This window comes from Scheffersomyces xylosifermentans (genome assembly GCF_036884685.1).
Source record: "Scheffersomyces xylosifermentans strain CBS 12540 chromosome Unknown RJT20scaffold_2, whole genome shotgun sequence".
NCBI classification, from domain to species: Eukaryota; Fungi; Ascomycota; class Pichiomycetes; order Serinales; family Debaryomycetaceae; genus Scheffersomyces; species Scheffersomyces xylosifermentans.
Window position 1 is genome coordinate 1,871,035 of NW_027042940.1, and position 15,453 is coordinate 1,886,487.

Here is a 15,453-nt window from a genome sequence, read left to right on the forward strand (position 1 = left end):
CAATGGGTCCCTCTCTTCTACATTCCACAAAGACTAGAAGCGCAACATGCCATCTCCCGCATTCCGCGATTTTAGGAAACTCCGATGCGCGCCTTGTAACCGCCAATTTTTCTCTACTATCGCTTGGGTGTAAGCTTCCCTTTTTGGAAGCAAACCTGATACGTATGAGGTGACGTCTAGGGCATATATAGGTCTTTGGATCCCCTTGGAGGGATATCGATGTAGATCTCAGCAGGGACTATCCAAGGTATGAATATTTGCTTATTATCCATACTATCCATATTAACTTCAGTTTCTTTCGTAACCGTCTAATTACTGCTACCACCGATAACACCGCTATTACTGCGCATTTCTATCTTCCCCACTATAAAATCTCACTAACTAAGAACTCACCATGTCCACGGCCAATAATAGTAACAATCATTTCCACTCCGTTGCTATTCCCAAAACAACACCTTCAAAATACTCCAACCTCAGGGTGTTGAACCATAAGGATACCCATAAGGCCGCTTTGACCTTGCTTGCATCTTTCCGTACTGACGCCCTAGCCAAATTGCTTGTATCTCATATTCCAGATCAGGCCGAGAAAGATAGGTGCGAATTGGCACTCTACGAAGCATACCTTAACCAGCACATTTCGAAGGGTTTATGCTTGGGTATTAATGAAACTGCCGACTCGTTCGAAACTGTAGCAATCTGGTCTACACCTACCTCGGTCGAAAACGGCTTAGACTCATTCGGTGTCCTAATGGAGTCCGGCTATGATAAGGTCTGGCAAATGTTCGGCGAAATTGGCCGCGAAAAAGTATTCTATGGAATGCTTCCTTTATTGCACGATTCTTGTGAAAGAATCCTCTCCACAGACTCCAGATTCAGGAATAAAGGAGTTTGGACGTTGGTTTACTTGGGCTCTACCGTTGCTGCTAGAGGAAAAGGTAATGCCAGAAAAATGTTCGATTACATGTTTACTCAGCACATCGATGCCTCGAAGAATAATATCGCCTATTTGGAGAGTTCTTCTCCAGACAACATTCCTATCTACGAAAGATTTGGATTCAGATTTTACGAGGACATAACATTGGGTGACAACGCCACAAAGGGGGCCATTGAAGGCGAGGATTTTGCCACAATGAATATAATGATAAGAGGTACAAACGGTCATGACTGGACCGAGGATAAGAACACTTTCACGGAGAAGGGTAAATTGTAAATGCATACCAAACTTGTGAATTCGGTAGCCGGTGCTATGGGCAATTCCAAGCTTGGACTGACTACGTAACTATTCAATTCTAGGTTCACAAAATGTTGATAACTCTCTTCTTACTTGCTTTATTTATTTATAATTTGTATATTTAACAATTAAACATCCACCCAAGTTGGTGTTTTCGATGTAACTTTTCATATGTACATGTAGCTTTTGAAATGAATATGTATAAATATAAATTACTCGTCCACGGACAAGACACTTCTTTGGGATGGCAAGTTATGTCCAGCAAATTCAGCTTTTACCTTTTCTTTTAAAGCAGCCTCTTGAGCCTTAGTTAATGGTTGCACAACTTGATCTGGGGCAACGAAAGCAAACTTTCCGAATCCGAACTCTCTGTCGGTCATCTTGTTCAAAACGTATAATTGCGATCTGACATATCCCAATAAAGCTTCGATATGTCTCATATCAGCGTTAGGATTTCCGTTGAAGACATTTCTCCACAAAGCAGCAGCAAAGGTAATATCGTCGGTCATGAGACCTTCGTCATAACTCAATACCGCTCCAATCAACTGAGTATGATAGTCCTTCAAGTAACCCTCGATAATTCTATTGGAGTTGATCTTCAACTCTTGTGACATTCTCAACTCCATATCGCTGAATAATCTATCAATGAGCTTTTGTTGGTAGTTCTTACCATATTTATGAGGCAAAGCTCTCATTCTGACTGATAACATCCAGTAGTGCAAGAGAGCAATTTGATATTGTTGTGAAAATGACTTCGGCAACTTCAAAGTTTCATAAAAGAACTTAGCAGTGTCTGACATAGGTTCGTTGGGGTAGTATAATCCTTGTCTTTTGCATTCTCCAAAGTAAATAGAAGCAGCAACAGGACCAGCACGAGATTTGTCCATATCAATCAGAAAAGCTTTAATCAAAACTTGACCAATTTTCTGCTTCCAGCCAGACATTTGGTAGTTAGGGTCATTTTCAATTTTGTTGTCTGAAAGAAATGGCAATTTTTTACTTGGTTGGCGAGGTTTCGTCTTCAAATCTTGTTCTATCACAGGCAAAGATGACTCTTGAGCCAACTTAGATGGAGCTTCGATCTCCTCTATGTCCTTGAACTTGTTCAATATAGTGTTGTTTCTGGCTTCAAATTTCCATGACTGAGCCGTGGATATACTTCTAGCATATCTGAGACCGCTAGCCCCGTACTTTGAAGCGTTCCTCACCAACATTTTATGTCCCAAGCTTATCTTAATACCACTTTACATCTTTATAATCTCTGCTTACTTCGTTGACTTTTCAATGGCTCATTGAATTTTCCTGTTGCCACGTGAGCGGTCATGTGCTAATTTTTCATCCTATATAGATAACATTGAAGAGAAGCAAGTTTATTATTGGGGTAATATGAACTACATACAGGGTAACGAATAAGTATTAGGAGCATCTTAATGTGAGGTTCTCAATAGGTTAGTAAGTTCTCCTAGTCTTTTTGATTGAGTACCAGAATCTGCCTATAGCTTTAGAAGTGTCCTATTTTCTCTATTTCTTTTTCTATTTCTATTCCTATTTTATTATGTATATGAAAGTATCTATAATGTTAAATTCTAATTTCTATTCTGTTATGTATGAATTATCCATGATGTTAAATTCTAATTTCTAATTTGTTATGTATATGAAGTATCTATGATTTCTAATTTCTAATTTCGTCTAAGTAAATCCCACGATTTTATCTAAATATAAAACAATCCTTAAAAGAGCCACTCCTTAAAGAGCCTTGATTGCCTGAGCGACCTTCTTAACTTCGTCTTCCTCGACAAACTTAACTGGTTCCTTAGCAGTGGAGAAGGTGTTGTAACCCCAGTTGTTCTTCGTGTAGAAGGTGTTTCTGTCGTAGGCATTCAAATCAATACCATCGTGTAATCTTTGGACCAAGTCTGGGTTAGATGTGAAATATCTAGAGAATCCGACTAAGGTACGCTTGTCAGCAACATCCTCCTTCAACGAGTCAAAGTTTGGAGCATCGTAGGAGTAGTTACCAGCCTTTAAGATAACACCCTTCCAGATTCTGGAGATGAACTCGTTGCTACCAGCTCTGTCTTCAGGATCAACATCGAGAATACCGCTGACACGAGGCTCAACAACAGAGATGTAGGCGATTTGCTTTCCTTCATTGGCTCTCTTCTGTAATTCGTGGACTAAGTAACCAAAGGTAGCGTATGGGTGGACAGTGTCGTTGTGAGCTTTCATGCTTTGGAAAGTAGCCCATGGGGAAATTCTGATAGCAACTCTGTCGGCACCAATAAGTTCGGATAAGTGGTCAATGATTTCAAGAACCAATCTAGCTCTGTTCTCGATAGATCCACCGTACTCGTCAGTTCTTTGGTTAGTGCATGGTTGCAAGAATTGATCCAAAAGGTATCCATGAGCAGCGTGAAGCTCAACATAGTCAAATCCTGCTTCAATAGCCTTCTGAGCAGCGTTGGCATAAGTCTTTGTAACAAGATCCTTGACTTCTTGTGTGGTCAAAGCTCTAACTGGGTTACCAGTTTCCTCGGCGAGCTTCTGGGCAGCTTCATTTTCGTAAGTGGCAGAAGCAGAGACTGGGTTTAAACCGTGAGCCTTCAAGACGGCTGGGTGGGCAACTCTACCTAAGAACCAAAGTTGAGTGGAAATGAAAGAGCCATTGGCGTGAACCTTGTCGGTGACAGCCTTCCAACCCTTAACGTGGTTGTCGTTCCAAATACCTGGGGCATTTGGGTAACCACCGGCTTGTTGAGAAACAAAGGTACCTTCAGTAACAAGCAAAGTACCTGGGAATTTGGATCTGTCATCGTAGTACTTGACTTGCAAGTCGGATGGGGTGTGGTCGTCCAAAGCTCTGAATCTGGTGGTTGGAGGGAAAGCGATCTTTGTCTTAAGTTCGTTCTTACCGACCTTAATGGATTCGAAGACAGCGGTGTCCTTCAATGGGGTAACTTTAACAGACATTATGTTTTTATAGGTGGAGTGGAGAGATGCAAGAGAGGTGATATTGACTGAATCAATTGCTGGAGACTATAACTTTGTATCCAAACAACTGGCTGATCTCCTACTTATACTCTTTCAATTGCCCCAAAATTCGACAATGTTCCATACACTCGCAGCTCCGATGCACAATTTCTTTTTCCCGTTTGGCACATATTGCACAAAACCACTATATTACTAATGCTTCATAGTGGCTTCATAGTGTAGGGTCGTATTTGGCGTGTGTATAAGAAGGAATATACGATGAATATAATACCGTTGGCTTTGATAGAAAAGTGAGATGACAGGACATGGCACGAGCACGGATGGTGGTTGATTTCTAATCATTGTTGTGGTGCATGTTTTTCATTCCCGCTCGGGCGAGGAATCGGCTAATCTCAGAATAAGAAGCCACCCGGTCTCTATTAGTTAGAATGTATGTCTGTTGCCCTACGCTGGTTTGGTGGCTTACACCTGAATTCCGGAGTTATGGCCTTTTGGGAACGGACCTCCAGGGGTAGCACAAAAACAAATTATTGTGTCGGCTCTGATACCATTGTAGGTACGTCCGTCCGGGACGGAGCCAACTCTGTGGTTATTCTAAATCTTACTATTCTTCTGCGAGAATTGCAAAGTTGAAGCATGAAATGCGCTGTGTAGTTTGAGAGAAAATAAATCCTGTGACGTACGTATTGAGGAGTATCTTCAGTTATTACAAATCGAAGAACATAGTGTAGTTGATGACAACCCTCTAGGGACGAATTCCTTTCATGTTACCTGGGTGCTATACAATTGAAATGAGTAATACAACACTAGGAAGACTGTATCGTATGAAATTTTCATTCGTATATGATCGCTTAAGATCTCAGGGTATTATTCCTTTTGCCGCAAATTCGTGTTGCTTATTTGTAATCTTCGATATGATAATCAGAAAATTTCGGCATTGCCAATTTGGGAACGAGGTTAATTTTTTAGTGATGCAAAAAATGCTGACATCAAAGTTTATTTTGCAAGCAAATCCAACGGACCCCCGGATACTTCTGGTGAAATGAACGAAATGAGTCTTCTAAATGTAGATAGAATTCCTCTTGGTTTCATCTTTGATTTTCAGGGACAACACAATATCTCCTCGTTTTGTTACCTACACATTAATGGAACAGATTTACCACTAAACATGAAGAGTTCAACCATTAGTATGACGAGGAGGGAACCATCCCCCAGATTTTAAGCCTAAGCAAGGATTTGCGTATAATCACTACGATAACCGCCATTCTACCTAGGTTGATTTCATTTAACAGTTATAGATATGGTAGTTGCTTTGGGCCAAGTCATACTTGATGGTTAAGGAATTTTACTGTCAGGAAATCGGGTCCCCTATGCGCAGCTACAACGCAGCTACAAATCTCACCAAGTGTTCAACTCCTTATATTTCATATTGATAGTTACAGGTATGAAGTACTTTGTTTTCCCTCCAACCTTCTACAGCTTAAAGTTAGATTGCTCTTACTAACAGAATACAACATAGAGGTTAATGGATATTCAAATGCCATTATTTTAGAGTGTGTTGAACTTAGGTCAATCCACATAACTTTCGCTTATGTGGTGTATCGTAATGTTAGCCATACTGTAATGTTAGCTTTATTGCCTTTGGTTACCATGACCGGACTTATACCATGTTTAATGGTACTGCATCCACAGCACGGCTTAAAGTATGAAGACATGATTCAGATGGATCTATATATCCAGTGAACCAAACTATATAACTAGTGATATGAATATTTCAAAGTCTAATCATATAACTCAAAATGTCTTAACGGTCGTTCTTATAGCTTCCGTTGCTCCCCTACATCCTCTTACTAGGTAAACTCTATCTCTTCATTGCTCCCCACAAGGCCTCTACCCCGTCATTTTAGTCGGACTTCCCATCACGTGCATCCATGCCGCAAAACCTCGAACTTTTCAACCACCACACGACTTTTCACCCACGAAAAAAATTGTGAACGAACGACTCTTATGGAGGGCATGATTTAATGGAAGTTGCAATAACAGATCAATAGCAAAAGTACCAGGAAAGCAGGTGAGAGGGTAGAATATGAGCAATTCTATAGCAGAGGCATTCAAAAAGTTGAATGTATCAGCTAACAGCGATACCTCGGACTACGAGCATATATTTTCTGTCTCGTACGAGTACTTGTCCAAGGTGAAGAACTTCCATGACTTGAAAGCTTTCAAGAACTGTTTGGTTTCTTTGATCAACTTGGATAAATACTACAGAGCTTACGAAATTATCCAAAAGATCCCCACTGGAGAATTTTTCTCAAACTCTCTCATTTTGGAAGTAGCATATGTGTATTACAAGCTTGGAAGATCAGAAGAGTTGATAGACTTAGTCAACAAGTCTCAAATCGACAATGAAGGTATCAATTGCGGCTTGAAACACATCACCGCCCAGACTTACTATAAGATAGGTGAATACAATAAGTCATTGGAATTGTACCAGGACTTAATTCAAAACAACAAATATGACAGCAAGTTGGATTTAATCATCAATGAGAGATCGATTATCTCTCAATTGAACTTTAATCAAAGAAAGAAGATCGAATCAAAGTTTAATAGAGAAGAATATGGTGAAAACTATGACTTATTCTTCAATGAGGCATTGATTGAGTTATCTAACAACAACTTCCAGAAATCCCTCGAACTCTTGGAAAGAGCTGAACAAGTCTGTTTGAAACAGAATTCTTCATTCTCCCAGGATGACTTGTTGGTGGAATTGTTGCCTATCAAGATAACCTCGGCATATATATATGAGATTCTTGGAGAAACTGACAAGAGCTTGGATATTTTAACCGATAGTAATGTTGAAGCCATCAACGACGCAATGATTAAATTAATCGTCAGAAATAACTTCTACTCATTGAACAATGAAGAAAAGGACTTCAATTTAATAGATAGAGAGTTGAACTATCAACAAAATTTGCATAAATTGAGTCAGAAATTAACCAAATTCCAATATCAAGTCATTTTCAAGAATAATGTTTTGTTGAGATATGCAACAGGTACTTTAAGTAAATCTCAAGTGAATGATGCCTTCATCACCAAGTACTTAAGAGACTTTCCTGGTGATTTATTTCCCTTGGCATTCAAGTTGTTATTGAAGCTTGATATCAGCTTTAAAGATCTTAATGAAGAGTCCGAAAATAAAACTGTCAGTAGAAAGATATACAAATACATTCAGACAAATTACGAAGAGAAGCTTTCCAATAATTTAGTTCTTGCTGTTTTGTTGTTGGTGTTCGTGAATGAGAAGCGTGATAATTTCGATCAATCCTTAAAGATATTGGAGGAATTAACTGAGTTTAATTTGCAACAAGAAACTCTTATTCCTGTCTTAGTAGGAACTCTTGTGAAAGTATATGAACACCTCAACTTGAACAAGAAGTTGTCTGAATTTTTGAGCAAATTGGTTGAGAAACTTTTAACAACCAAAGAGAAGGTATTACAAGACGACGTCAATTACTACTACTTCACAAGAATAATTGGTTTCAAAGCATTAAATCAAGGTAATGAAGCAGGAGCACACAAAATCTTTGAATTTCTTTCTAAATTCGATGAGAAGGACACATTGATTATATCCATCTTGACCGACTCCTCAACAAATTTGTTACCAGTCGAAGAATTGTCTTCTTCTAAGCCAATTGATGTTTTATTAGAAACCAACATAGATACGTTAATTCCAACCAAAGCAAAGCCAATATTAAAAGCAAAGGCTTCTGCTAACAAGGTTACCAAGAAGAAAAAGAAGGCAGTTTTCTCTGCAAGCAAGGTGTACAAGCCTGAATCGGAAATAACACTTGACGAAGAGAGATGGCTTCCAATGAAATTAAGATCATATTACAAACCAAGTAAGAAGGAGAAGAAGAAAGTTGGTGGAGGACATCAAGGTGCCCTTGAAACCACACCTGTCCCTGTACAACCCGTAAGTGCTACTACTTCTGGGGGTAAGAACAAGAAGAAAAAGAAGGGAAAGAAGTAGATTTCATTAGTAATATTCTCTACTGTATAATTGAAACATAGTTCATTCATAAGTAACACCCGCATTTGCGGGAGCTGCCTTTTGTAGAATTTTAACGGCTATAGAATCGGCCCTTGTGAAAGGCATCCTACTAAGCCTCGGCTGACAAAAGGACATTGTTGCCCTAGTCAACCAGAACACGAGTACGAATGTTGAAAAATGGTCAATACAAGAGGAATCATTTGCAATTTTTCCCAACACTTCTATTATTTGTATTCAAAGCATGAAATGCTTGGCTCATTAGATAACGAGCACGATCGGGAAAAAGCGAACTTCCGAAAACGGTATGTTCCATGCTAACAAACCGACTATACAAAATCCTACTCTGCATATGCTTCTAACTGTTGCCGACGTTGTCATCGTCGACCGGTTTTGTTATCTCAAGGTTGTGGCGGTTTGTATTGCTCCTTCGGGTAGTACCAACCGATTTCTGGCATTAATTCCGGTCTCATCGCACAGGAAAACTTCGGTGGGGCATGTCTTTGAAGCTGTCAAACATTCAAGAGGGGCAGGTCAATGTCTAGATTCATTTTTATTTGAGAGGTGAAAATTGTCTATAGATGAGTTCTACACCCTTGCTGAGTGATTTCATACCCCGTTGTGAGTAAAATTGAGCTCTTTAAGATCAATAACGTGATACCTTGTCTCTCAGCGTTTGGCCGTACCTTATTCAATCCTGACGCTCGTTGAAAAAATATATAACGTTGTGCAGTTGACTTCCGGTCGTAAAAAATTATGAGCTAATCTATTATTCCGTGCTACCGCATGGATATGAGCTCGGTATGGGATTGGGGTCAGCAACTGGACATGTTTTCGAGGATACTTAAATAGCGTTGGTCGTCAATATTTTATTTGTTCCCATTTGTTCACTCAATTGGTATATCGATCGCTAGCGACTATTGACATCAATTCACTAGCACATTTCCTAGAATACATCATTTCATAACCATGACAATTGAAGCTACCGTTCCTGAAACTTTCCAAGGTTTCGGTATTGACAAACCAGCTAACTGGAACCACCCAAAGTTGGTCCAATACAAGAGAAAAAAAATTAACCCTACTGATGTTGTTGTGAAGAACATCGCCTGTGGTCTCTGTGGTAGTGATATTCTTACGTTGAAAGCTGACTGGGGTACTTTGCACAGAGATGACGCTGTTGTTGGACACGAGATCATCGGTCATGTTATTGCTGTTGGTGATAAGGTCACTCAAGTCAAAGTCGGTGACAGAGTCGGAATCGGTGCTGCTTCTACTTCTTGTAGATCCTGTAACAGATGTAAGCACGACAACGAACAATATTGTAAACTGGGTGCTGGAACTTACAACTCAATTGATAAGTTCTCCGACGATTACATCACCCAAGGTGGTTACTCTTCCCATTCTATTGCAAACGAACAATTCGTTTTCCCAATCCCAGAAAGTTTGGACACTGTCCATGCTGCACCATTGATGTGTGCTGGTTTAACTGTCTACAGTCCATTGGTTCGTTCTCTTGGTACTGATGCTACAGGCAAGACTGTCGGTATCATTGGTATTGGTGGTCTTGGACATCTTGCTCTTCAATTTGCAAACGCCCTCGGTGCAAAGGTTGTTGCATTTTCTAGATCTTCTTCAAAGAAGGAACAAGCAATCAAGTTGGGAGCTCACGAATTTGTTGCTACAGGCGAAGAAAAGGACTGGAATAAGAAGTACGATGACGCTTTCGACTTGATTTTGAACTGTGCTTCCGGTGTTGACGGTTTGGCTCTTGAAGACTACTTGAGTGTCTTGAAGGTTGACAGAAAGTTCATTTCTGTCGGTTTACCACCAGCAACCAAGAAATTCGAAGTCTCTCCATTCACTTTCTTGCACCAAGGTGCTTCCTTCGGCTCTTCTTTGTTGGGATCAAAGACGGAGGCTTTGCAGATGTTGGAATTAGCCGCTGAAAAGGGTGTCAAACCATGGGTTGAGGAAGTTCAACTCGGTGAGGAGGGTTGCCATGAAGCTTTGACCAGATGTGACAAAGGTGATATCAGATACAGATTTGTGTTCACTGGCTTCGACAAGGCTTTCGCCTAAATGGTACAGTCCAAACTATCTAGTTTTCCATAATCAATATAAATTCCTATACTTTAGTCCATCTAAGACTTTTCATTGTTGCATAATAAAGCTGCGAAATCGGACCTTCTTATAATTTTGCGGCAATAACCACAGAGGTGCAGTTTGATAGATTAGACTATTTAGTACAATTTCAATATAATGTTAGGAGCGTCTGTGTTATTGTATAGCATTGGAGATAATTCAACCAATGGGGTATAACTATATATGTATATGGTAATATACATTACGAAATATGCAATTTAAATATATGGGGTATGAAAAATGTGAAGAAGAATTGAAAAATGAATGGATTGAATGCAAATTGAGGCATTCAGCTCGATAATATTGTGAAGTTATTCTTTCTTATCAAAGGTAATTTACCGTCGTTTTTGCCAACAGAGTAGGAACGCTTGTGGTTTCCTCCAGGTTGGCGTTTTAATTGTTGTTGATGTTTTCTTTCTAACGTTAAGTCAGATTCATCGATCTCCTCATCAATGGCTTCCTCATCGAAGTTACCAGACGAAGACCTCACCATGTATTGTTCTTTGTTGCTTCTTCTAGAAGGCGTCAAGAAACATGGGATATTCACGTATTTATGTACGGACTTGAATTCGTTGTTGAAAGTTGCTGGCTGGTAGAGCTCAGTCAACTGCGTGGTTGAATGCGATGAGCTCGAGTAATGTCCGGGAAACTCGTAGATGTTTAAGTTGCGTAATGGAACTCTCCCAGTTCTGCAGTTACTTCTGCTGTCAAATGAATTGTTACCTGCGATTTTCTTTGGTTGCAAGATATTTTCTTGGTCATTATGGTTCATTTCGTTAGAGATTGATTCGACGTCGGAATCTTCTATTTCTACTGGCTTTTCAATTTTGTCTTCGTAGATAGCGAAGTTCAATTTCGGTCTTTTGGGCGATGGTGATGATCTGGGCGGTAATGTCTTTTTAAGTGGAGATAATCTTGGTGTGCCGAAAGGGTTACTTCCATGTTTGCGTTTTGGAGATGAGATGTTGGAAGATTTTGGTGACAAGGCGGATCTCCTTGTTGGAGATGATGTTTGCGAGGACATTTTTGCTTTGCTTGTATGTGTATAAACTCAATTATATAAGAATTGGTACAGAGAAAATTGATCTGAGACAAAATGACAACAAATGAATCAATGAATACAATCACACTACCTAATAACGCTAGTAGCACCTAACGACCTAACGACAATGTTAATACCAACTGACAGTGAGCTCTCAAGAACTACAGAAATGTGGAAAACCAAAACCTGATCAATGAAGAACAAATTAAACTGAGAGTTCTAACAAAACATGGAAATCTTTGGGAATCCTCAACTTTTATAACTCGGCTAAGAAAAAACTCTGGAACGGTCTTCCCTCCTTCAGAGTCTCGTCCTGACATACCAGACAAGAAACGAATAACGCTTCCCTCCTACAAATCTCTACAGTGCCGAGTGCCTGGGCTGCACCTGTGTTCCTGTGTTCCTGTACTCCTCCCTTTACTACATTGGACTAAAATTAGGCGTCGCAGATTCACGTACCGACGTGAATGGCCCAATCGTAAGTGGACGAGTATAGTGTGCACGAAAATTCGGGTAGCGAGACGTACTATGGAGGAGAGAAGGGAGACGGTGAACGGAGAACGGGACAAGTGAGAATGGACAATGGAGGAACAATGTGTGCCAGTGTAATTATTAACGTGGTTATGCTTCTTTAGGCTCAGTGCTTTTTGATTCGGTCCTGTACCAATTTTTTTGCTGCGATGTGTGTTGACAAACACACGCGTCTGGGAGATGGGGGATGTGAGTACTGAGAGGTCTTATGGGTGTTATGGAGACTTGATAAAATTAAGGGTCTCCATTAAGGCGTAGACCTCACATCATATTCCCAGTGTCAAGTGATGGAGATATGGAGAAGCATCGTGACGTCCCAAGGTACACTGGTTTAAGGTCCTACTTGGTAGTTAAGAACAATCTCCTGAAGGTGGCTGATTGCCTACACCAAAGATCAACATGCGCTACCATCTTGCTACTCTGTACGCGCCTCGATGCGTCTTGATGTCACAAAATATCTCACGATGTGGAGCAAGCATATTGAAGGAGTAACCATAACCACATTGTACAGTTTTGTACCACAAACCTTAGCACGTTGTAGGCTTGGAAAACCCACACAAGTGGTGGTTGGTACAGGGCAGCACGCGAATATTTTCGTGGGGTGGGCTCGGTTTTCTGGTGAACTTTTAGCGGTTGACGGTTGTGCCATTGGTTGTCACCGTAGAGAACCTCCGAAGGGTTGAAACCGTCAACTCCTATAACCGTTATCGGAAGAAATAGAATTTTTACGCAAATCTTACGTGCCTGATGTTAAGAACTTTGAAACTTTCATTCACTGAGTAGTGGCTCGATACTATAACCGTTAAACACAAACGTTTCATTGTCGCGAGACGTGGTCCACCGCCCTAAAGATAGCCGTCCCCCAGAGAGTTTAAAGATGCCTTGCGTTCATAGATATGCCTTGCGATCTACTATGTCGGCCCATAGTCAATACACTTTACAACTGGTGCCTAGTGGTGGACTATTATTTCTACTCCTTATTCAACCTCTGTAACGTCCTAAAAATAACTGCCTCATCGTATAAGGTTTATTATTTTGATGTCTTGCTGCTTAAACTGATGCACCTATTTGTCTTAAATCGGACAAAATTAAAATCTGCCGGTATAATATTCAACAATTTTGCAGTAATCTGGAATTTAGTCGCTGCTTAATGAAAGGAGGTTTGAAGGAGAGTATATTGCCTCTAGTAGGTCGAAGAGTGCTAATGCTGATGTACTGGTCAACTCATATGATGGTACAGTGTCATTGTATAATGCGAATTGAGATAATGAGATCAACCATACACGAGAATCTAAGTAGCCCTTTTGTATGTAATACAAATTTTTCTCTACTCATTTTAACTACAAATCTATTCACCTTTGCGTCGTTGTATAATAAATAATTTTGTACTATGAACTGATTCTTATGCCTTATGCCTTGTGGAACTTGCTAGGAACGAATGGCAATTTGGCTACGACACCATCTCTCAACTTTCCTCTTATTTCAATCTTGATGTTGCTACCGATCTTAGCCTTCTTGTCAATGTAAGCCTGAGCAACATTGCCGCCCAATGTTGGAGATGGCGATCCCGAAGTGATATAACCAATCTCGGTTCCGTCTTCAGAAAAAATCTTGTTGCCATCTCTTGGAGATGGACCCTTGGAAGTGACACCAATTCTACGTTTGGAGAATAAAGTCTTGTCCTTGATCTGAGCTAATATCTTGGAAGAGCCATTGAAACCGTTATTTTGTTCTCTACGAGTCTTTGGAATCAACCAGGTCAAAGCTGCCTCAATTGGGGTGATTGTTTCGTCCAATTCATGACCGTAAAGACACATACCAGCCTCTAATCTCAAGGAGTCTCTAGCAGCCAAACCAATTGGCTTGACAATATCTGGGAATTCGTTAAGTAAAGTTCTGAAGAATTCCAAAGATTGCTTGGACTCTTCTGGGGTAGACGATGGAATTGACAATTCGAAACCATCCTCACCAGTATAACCAGATCTGGCGACGTGGACGGTGGCATTGATAGGGCTCAATTTAAGGAATTTGGTCTGGCCGAAGTACAACTTAGACAAGTCCTCGTTAGTGAACTTTTGCAAGAGCTCTTGTGCCTTTGGACCTTGGACGGCTAACAATGTACCCTCGAATGGCTCATGAGTCAAGTTGCTAAAATTCTTAGCTTCGCTCTTGATGAAGTTAACGTCCTTCTCTCTGCAGCCTGCATTGGTCACCATGTAAAAGCTTTCATCGCCATGTCTTGTTATGATACAGTCATCAATAACACCACCTTGTTCATTCAACAACACAGACAAACTGGAGGTGAAAGCTGGTAATAAATCTAAATCAATAGGTGTAATCTTTTGCAACAATGCTTGGGCATCCTTACCCTCAATTCTGTGTTGCAACATGTGACTGACGTCAAATAAACCGACTTTTGATCTGACCCAATTGTGTGATTCTATGTGTGATTGGTCCTTGTACAATACTGGCATCTCGAATCCAGCATATGGAACCATTTTACCACCCAACTCGATGTGAGCCTCGTGCAAGGGGGTCTTCAAGAGGGTAGAAGCGGTAGAGTAAAATTTCTTGTTGGCAACTCTGAACATTGTGATGACTCTGTGTGTTATGAGATTGAATGCTAATTCTTCAGATGTTGTCAAGGTTTTTAGAAAACAGGGTAATCGTATTTTTATATTTATGTTAAAAATTCACTTGACAAGATATCGGGGGAAGATAGATTTGACTCTGAAGCTGCTTTTGACTCGCGCACAGGAAGAGTTAACTGCCTGAGTCGTTGCAGAGTCAAAATTAGTTCCAGTGCGCCGTGAATGAATAGGAAAAGGTTGAAGTTCAGCTGGTGAGGGCTGATGATGGCGCCTTAGGTATACGAGAGGAGAGGTGTAGAGTTTAGGTTGGCACATACATAATTGTCTGGAGATTGTAAAGAGTAAATAATAGCAGTTTATTTATCTATTTAATTATGTAATCCTATACTTGTCTGCGCATATGTTGAACAAACTCTACGCAGATGTACCATTACCTACCAATCCTGACGCTAGTCTGTAAGGTGGGACGGGATGGTGAATACTAGCGAAGACATTGAGGAATACGAAAAAACAATAAGTTGCCAAAGCTAGCAAATTGTACCATACTAAGCATAAAAATAGCTTTCTCTTTCCCTTGTGGTGATTTCTGTATAGTGCATCAGTAGGGGTTTCCTCCTTTTTTGTAAAAGTGTGGACCTTTTTTGTAAAAATCTGAATGAAATCGTCTGATTTCAATGTTTCGAGATGGTGGAAACCCAATACAAAAGCTATAAAAAAGATGTTAAAGATCCAAAGAGGAGGAAAGATTAGACCACAGAAGAGACTCAGAAAGCAGAAACTGTACCATTTGTTAAACAAGTTGCAAGACTGACAACGGCAGCTCTGGTTTTCACCGGATTCTAAGTTTGATTCTTCGATTTCTAAGCTGAGTTCCTCT

The 15,453-nt window shown here is 40.2% G+C and overlaps 7 protein-coding genes across 7 annotated transcripts; 3 read left to right on the forward strand and 4 right to left on the reverse strand. All coding sequences in view use genetic code 12, as the record gives it.

The window, feature by feature from the left end:
• The first annotated feature begins 239 nt into the window (after positions 1-239).
• Positions 240-1,374, forward strand: RJT20DRAFT_126118 (uncharacterized protein). Its single transcript, XM_064916673.1, has one exon. It carries the CDS (start codon positions 395-397, stop codon positions 1,208-1,210), a length of 816 nt encoding a protein of 271 aa, XP_064776234.1. The 5' UTR covers positions 240-394; the 3' UTR covers positions 1,211-1,374.
• On the reverse strand, positions 1,375-2,458 carry RJT20DRAFT_126119 (uncharacterized protein). Its single transcript, XM_064916674.1, has one exon. The coding sequence runs from the start codon at positions 2,443-2,445 to the stop codon at positions 1,444-1,446; it is 1,002 nt and encodes a 333-aa protein (XP_064776235.1). The 5' UTR covers positions 2,446-2,458; the 3' UTR covers positions 1,375-1,443.
• Positions 2,459-2,740: 282 nt separating this feature from the next.
• Positions 2,741-4,345, reverse strand: RJT20DRAFT_126120 (alkene reductase). The gene has a single exon (XM_064916675.1). It carries the CDS (start codon positions 4,199-4,201, stop codon positions 2,978-2,980), a length of 1,224 nt encoding a protein of 407 aa, XP_064776236.1. The 5' UTR covers positions 4,202-4,345; the 3' UTR covers positions 2,741-2,977.
• Positions 4,346-6,000: 1,655 nt separating this feature from the next.
• On the forward strand, positions 6,001-8,330 carry RJT20DRAFT_29336 (signal recognition particle subunit). Its single transcript, XM_064919582.1, has one exon. The coding sequence runs from the start codon at positions 6,309-6,311 to the stop codon at positions 8,250-8,252; it is 1,944 nt and encodes a 647-aa protein (XP_064776237.1). The 5' UTR covers positions 6,001-6,308; the 3' UTR covers positions 8,253-8,330.
• A 708-nt stretch (positions 8,331-9,038) lies between these two features.
• RJT20DRAFT_29360 (NADP-dependent alcohol dehydrogenase) lies at positions 9,039-10,525 on the forward strand. Its single transcript, XM_064919585.1, has one exon. The coding sequence runs from the start codon at positions 9,240-9,242 to the stop codon at positions 10,347-10,349; it is 1,110 nt and encodes a 369-aa protein (XP_064776238.1). The 5' UTR covers positions 9,039-9,239; the 3' UTR covers positions 10,350-10,525.
• A 61-nt stretch (positions 10,526-10,586) lies between these two features.
• On the reverse strand, positions 10,587-11,655 carry RJT20DRAFT_126125 (uncharacterized protein). The gene has a single exon (XM_064916676.1). The coding sequence runs from the start codon at positions 11,434-11,436 to the stop codon at positions 10,702-10,704; it is 735 nt and encodes a 244-aa protein (XP_064776239.1). The 5' UTR covers positions 11,437-11,655; the 3' UTR covers positions 10,587-10,701.
• A 1,610-nt stretch (positions 11,656-13,265) lies between these two features.
• On the reverse strand, positions 13,266-14,650 carry GCV1 (glycine decarboxylase subunit T). Its single transcript, XM_064919583.1, has one exon. The coding sequence runs from the start codon at positions 14,574-14,576 to the stop codon at positions 13,395-13,397; it is 1,182 nt and encodes a 393-aa protein (XP_064776240.1). The 5' UTR covers positions 14,577-14,650; the 3' UTR covers positions 13,266-13,394.
• Between the last annotated feature and the right edge of the window lie 803 nt (positions 14,651-15,453).